This window comes from Triticum urartu, chromosome 1A (assembly GCF_056163025.1).
Source record: "Triticum urartu cultivar PI428250 chromosome 1A, HENAU_Tu73, whole genome shotgun sequence".
In the NCBI taxonomy this organism is placed as follows: Eukaryota; Viridiplantae; Streptophyta; class Magnoliopsida; order Poales; family Poaceae; genus Triticum; species Triticum urartu.
The window spans coordinates 348415403-348421212 of NC_141873.1; the positions used below are offsets into that span (position 1 = coordinate 348415403).

At 52.2% G+C, this 5810-nt stretch overlaps 1 protein-coding gene across 2 annotated transcripts; it reads right to left on the reverse strand.

The window, feature by feature from the left end:
• Positions 1–1559: 1559 nt before the first annotated feature.
• LOC125533169 (uncharacterized) lies at positions 1560–3423 on the reverse strand. 2 transcript variants are annotated; one of them, XM_048696925.2, is made up of 5 exons: positions 3053–3423; positions 2867–2949; positions 2680–2770; positions 2046–2219; positions 1560–1959 (listed from the first exon to the last, which is right to left on the reverse strand). In XM_048696925.2, the coding sequence occupies exons 1-5, from the start codon at positions 3264–3266 to the stop codon at positions 1658–1660; spliced, it is 864 nt and encodes a 287-aa protein (XP_048552882.1). In that variant the 5' UTR covers positions 3267–3423; the 3' UTR covers positions 1560–1657. The 2 variants fall into 2 exon arrangements, with proteins under 2 accessions (XP_048552882.1, XP_048552880.1); XM_048696923.2 differs by having other exon boundaries at positions 1560–1962; positions 3053–3422.
• Positions 3424–5810: the final 2387 nt, after the last annotated feature.

The window sequence follows — 5810 nt, forward strand, 5'->3', positions numbered from 1 at the left end:
TTATTGCTTCTAGGGCATATTTCCTTCAAGGTGCTGCAGCGGTGGCGTTGTGATCCATTACAGCCAACTGGCCTCAATTCATGCATGTATTCACACATGTATTTAGGTGGGCGACGTTACAGATGAAATTCTTGCCTGTCTTCGGTCGGTGTTGGCGACGAGGGCGCCTGCGGGTGTCGTTTCCCTCCTTGGAGGCGTCGCTACGGTGTGTCGGCATCTCCCCCTTCTCGTTTGGATTGTTGTCTCCGGGCGAAAGCCTAGGTCTTTGACCGATGATGGCGGCGTTTCGGCATCGTTCCTCTGTTGGGAGCATCGCACGTGAAGACTTGGCTTGAAGGCTTTGTGTTGCGGTTCTCCGGTGCGTGCCGCTGGTTCGAGTTGAGGTTCTTGGGCGCAATGCACATCAATGCCGATGAGTCCTAGATGGTGGCTTTCTCAGGACCAACCGAGTCCCGCCACCCACTCGCCATCTCTTTTTTCGGCATTCAAGGGTGGATGGTGCGTCGACAAGGGATGTCCGGTTGAAGTTGTTGCTCTTCGAGGTGATCGGTATTGGTCGAGACGCGGCTCTGATGCTCTGCTTAGGGCAGGCTCCTTTGCATTGTGCTTGTAATGTGTGCGGAATCTTTTCTTCGGATTAGCTCGGGTGTGTTGTGTGTTCTACAACCATTGTTTGTAGCGAGTTGTAGCTTCATGTAATTGTCTTTTATCTTCTATAAAAATATGGTACGCCTTTGACGTATTCTTGAAAAAAATATCTATAACTATTTAACCCCGCAAAAAACAAATATCTATAACTATTTATTCATTAAGTCTGTAACAACCGAATCCTGTATGCCACGGACGGGGCAGTTGCCGCAGTCCCATCCCTATATTAACACGCAACCGTGGCAAATTATTACATACAGTACTAGTTTAGTTTAGGCAAAGTACATTTGCAGAGATTAAACTTGCCTGACAGAGTAGCACAGTGACAGAAATGCGCAATTTTCCACGGGGCTCAAATCTGGCGGGGGGCCACCTAATCCAGAGAAAGCGAAGCGGGTGCAGTAGGCTGAGACGCCGAGGTCTTTTCGCAGCAGTAACAGGAAACATATACCTAGGGGTACAATTATAACCTCGCACACTTTGCCTGGCACGTACGATCCAAAGGTGCCTCCGATCAATTCATCAAGCCCCAGAGCAAAAGCTAGCCCTGCCACGATCTTTATTTTGCTTTAAAAGACTCGTGCTATTTCAAATTCCTCGTCCTTTGCCAATTCCCATCGAGAATCGCATGCGCACATCGGCCTCTCAGTTCATACAGCCTCGCCATGCATTTCATTTCGCGGTACTACCTCCGTTTCAGTTTATAAGTCCTACGCGTATATCTAAGTTGTCAATTTTATCACCTTAATATAAACTATATAACATAAAAATTATACGGTTTGAAAATAGACCATCTGAAGTTTATATTGATATATTTTTTGTAATATACGACTTGTATTAAGTTGGTCAAATTAACGACCTAGGCGCACGCCCTGTAACTGAGAGAGAGGTAGTACGATTGATCATTGGTCATTAGTGGAGTATTATTTAATCTACACATGAGCAAGGCAGCATGTACATGATCCAGCAAGACGAACTTATGATGCTCATCGCATACACAGTCGGATGCTTATCCGGATGACCTTATGACGGTGATCGTGCCCTTCCCGGCGGTGTGCAGCCTGGTGAAACCGGTGACTGCCTTGCCGGACGGGGCCGGCCGGTCGCCGCCCGCGGATGCCCGCGGGGCGCTCGCGTACTCCCCCACGGGGTGCCGGACGGGCCTCGCCGACGGCGTCAGGATCCGCTCGTTGATGTCGGCCAGCGTCTCGACGCCGTCCACCCCGCGGGGGCCGGGCTTCACCACCGAGAACGGCCGCACCACCGTCAGCCCTGACTTCCTGCGCCTCTTGCCGCTCCTTCCATCCTGCTCTGCTGCGCAATGCATCATACAGCATTAGCACCAGATTAACTTGTTGTTTCTAAATGGACAGGTCAGTAAGCTGGGTTGTACGTACTTTCTTGTGTCGCCGAGCGTTTGGCCGAACAGTTGGCGCGAGTGATCTGGCGCTGCTGGTCGCCGTGGTGATTGCACGATGGCGAGCTGAGGGGAGGCTGCTCCGGCTGCGCCACCGGCAATGTGGGCGGCTCCACCGGCGAGGCAGAGCTCGGGGCCAGAAGATCATCAACCCCTGCAGAAGCAGAGCCTATCAGTTTGGTGTTTAACAAAGCAAAAAATGGGCCCAGTTTGATGAGATTCCAGTTTTAAGAGGCGATGAGCACACAAGGATATGCAGCAGGTAACCGAATCTGGGTGGGTGCTACCGTCTGAGAATGCAAGTCCAAAGTTTTTCTTTTTTACTCTACTCAAGAAGCAATGCCTGCCTAGTCCAGTAACAAGTCAAATGATTCATGATGGACAGATGATGGGCTTAGGACAGCATTGTGGTGCTAATCTTGGGTGGGCCCCAACATGAATCTCCTAACCACCGTAGTAACTCCATACTATAATCATTAAAGTCTGTCCTAGATACTTGGAAAAGTACCACCACCATGGAATTAATGAAACGCCAAGTACTGACAAACTGCTGTCTGAAGAGTGTGAACCAAGATAAGCAAATTAAATGTCGTAACCTGCATCCGAATTCTTACACAGGAAAGAAGCATCAGCAGCCGTGCTTGTATCCTCGATAATGCAGGAGGGATCGAAGCCTACCAGATCCTCGTCTAGGATCGGGAAACTCTGAAGAGGTAAGCAAGAGGCCAGTAAGAAAAAGGTGGTGGTGGTGGTAACACTCTAAAATAGCTGCGCTGCACGCCATTGTTGACTTGCACTCACTCGGATCAGTTCCTCCAACTGCTCCTCGGACCACTCCGTCACATCCTCCCGCGGCGGCTCTGAAGAACCCGGCCACTCCATGCCTGCAACAATGGAAATCAATTACCATACATCACCATGGAATTGAAGAAACGCTCCAACTGCAGAAAAACGAAATGGCAAGCCGGATAGATACGCCCCACGTACACTTGGGGAAGAAGAGCCCGAGCTCGTGCTCGATGGCACCATGACCGTCGGGATTACCGCCGGCGGCGACGCCCAGCGCGCCTAGACCACCGAAGTACCTGATCAGCTGCGGATCCCACTCGAGCTGAAGGCAACACCTGCCGCTGCTGCAGGCCATGGCGTCTAGAGGCCACCGCCAGGCATGCTGCCTCTCCTGCAGCTCGGCCGTTTCCATGGGTGGGGTAGAGAGAGAGAGAGAGAGAGAGAGAGAGAGAGAGAGAGAGAGAGTTACTGAAAGACACTGGTGAGAGTGAGGAGGGATGGGGCGCGTGCCTAAATAGGGAGGGCTTTTGGGAGGCCTAAAAGCCGGCAAAAGGGCGTGTGCGCGCGCTGCGGCCTGCAGTCCGGCTCCGGCATGTCAAGCAGCCACAGTTTTGTCAGGGAAAGCTTGGAAATCTTGCAAAGTCGAAAGTGGACAAGGAACGGCCGAACGGGCCACCAAGCATGCAAAGGGATGATGACTTGGCGCCGCTGCGGGAGGGGAGCTCTTTCTCGTGGCTCGCGGTTCCGAGCCTCCTTTCTTTTCTTTATGTGGATCTCGCCATGCCTCCTCTTGACTTTTGGTTTTGTTCCCTGCGTATTCCTATTTCAAATACAACTACTTTCCTATTTCACATGCCTGTGGGCTCTACAGTTCACACTGATTCTCTTCTTGCGGGGAGACCAAGTTAATGCAAGTTTGCATACATGCCATGCATTGGCATTGTCGATGCAATACGCTCCAACAATGGAGGCAAATTTTCAAAAATGTGAAGGAAAGGGGCTCCACGCTGTATAACATTTGGCTTCATCACATCAGGTATGACGGCAGACATTACCATATAATCACAGCGAAAAAACCACGATGGCATGCAAATTCATTCTTTTTCCAGCTGGATTTATGGGCGGTCAAACTTGTGCATGGTAGGTCAAAAACCATCATTTTGTTTCTATGGCTTGTGTATGAGTCATGACAAGTGTGTCCTCTGCGTAAAACTGTGCGTAGATTAGCTATAGTTCTCCAACCTTTCGTTGAGGCACATATGCGCCATCGCATGCCGACATGCGCACACGACCATACTCGATGGCATCCATCCATGCACGTTGACTTGCCTCTGCATATGAATTGAAGACGTACGTAGGACTACTTAGAGCATCCACAGTCGGGCCCCTCAAACCCGTCTTATATGTTTGGACGGGCCGCCCGGTCACTGATTGGTCATAATTTTTCGATTCAGACGGGCTCCTTAAACGGGTCTCAAATGCCCAGACTGACTGGAACCCTTCGAAAGAAGTATAGTTTTCACCCTCAAATCCATTCCAATGTCTCCATAACCCCCCAAAGTCAATTTTGGTCTGATTTAAACTCTAAAAATGTCAATACCAGTTTAATCTAGCCCTGAGCGGTTTAGTGTCACATTAGGAGTGGTTTTGCATCTGATTTGGTGATCCGACACTAATTTGTCGCTGACGTGGCGTAATGACGTGGCACCAGGTCGCTGAAATAAGTGGGGCTCTATTATTCTCGCGTCTGTTTCGGAGTGAAAACCGTAAGGGCCGCAGCGCCGCCATCCATGCCTGCTACAACTGCCTCTGCCGTTGTCGTCTTAGCGTCGTCGCTGTTGCCGTCGTAGCCGTCGCCGCCATCATCGGCCATCGTCTGTCAGGCTGGACGTCGCCTTGGCATGGGATAGAGGGAGCGCAAGGTCTCTCGTCTTCCGCGGCTAGGGCTACACCGGCGTCGACCGTCGCGAATCCGTCTCGTCGGAATCAAGCGATGGCATCAGTGTAACACCCTGGATGTAATTTACCCAATATGTAATCCAACTCTTGCCATTTCCGGCGTTAAGTTATTTTATTTTCTCGGGTTCGGGTTTTTGTCTCCGTGTGTTGTCGTCGTTGTCATGCATCTCATATCTTGTCATCATGTGCATTGCATTTGCAAACATGTTCGTCTCATGCATCCGAGCATTTTCCCCGTTGTCCGTTTTGATTCCGGCGCTCCGTTCTCCTCCGGTGGTCATTTCTACCTTTCTTTCGTGTGTGGGGATTAAACATTTCCGGATTGGACTGAGACTAGCCAAGCGGCCTTGGTTTACTACCGGTAGACCGCCTGTCAAGTATCGTACCATTTGAACTTCGTTTGATACTCCAACGGTTAACCGAGGGACCGAAAAGGCCTCGTATGTGTTGCAGCCCAACACCCTTCCAATTGGTCCAAAACCCACCAAAACTCTCTCCATCATCTAGAGCGTTCGATCACGATCGCGTGGCCGAAAACCGCACCTCATTTGGACACTCCTATCTCCCTCTACCTCTATATATAGACCCTTCCTCGAAAATTCCGGATCCCCTCCTTCCAAACCCTAGAAAATCATCCTCGCGCTCCGCCGGACACAACTCCGCCGCCGGACAACGTCCGACTTACCCCGCCGCTGCCACATGTCCTCCTCCCGTTGGCCGCCGCCCGTGCCCACATCGCCGCACCGCGCGGGCCCGCAAGGCCCGTGGCCGGCCCTCCCGTCGCCGACCGGGCCCGAGGCCATCGCCTCTCCTCCGCCCGAGGCCAGCGCCTCTTCTTCCCGCGCCGGCGAGCTTCGCCACCGGCCCAGCGCCGCTCCGGCGACCTGGCCCCCGAGCCACCGGAGCCACTCGCCGCCCCGCCACCTCGACCATCGCCGGCGCCCCTCGCCGCTACTTCGGTGCCCGCGACCGTCTCCACCGGATCCGGCGCCCCAAG

Excerpts from the sequence above, each read along its gene's own strand:
- LOC125533169 (XM_048696923.2), bottom strand. The coding sequence starts at position 3,266 with ATGGAAACGGCCGAGCTGCAGGAGAGGCAGCATGCCTGGCGGTGGCCT. Across the intron at positions 2,950-3,052 it reads CGGGCTCTTCTTCCCCAAGT|GCATGGAGTGGCCGGGTTCT; the intron begins GTACGTGGGGCG and ends CCATTGTTGCAG. Across the intron at positions 2,220-2,679 it reads TGCTGATGCTTCTTTCCTGT|GGGTTGATGATCTTCTGGCC; the intron begins GTAAGAATTCGG and ends CTGCTTCTGCAG.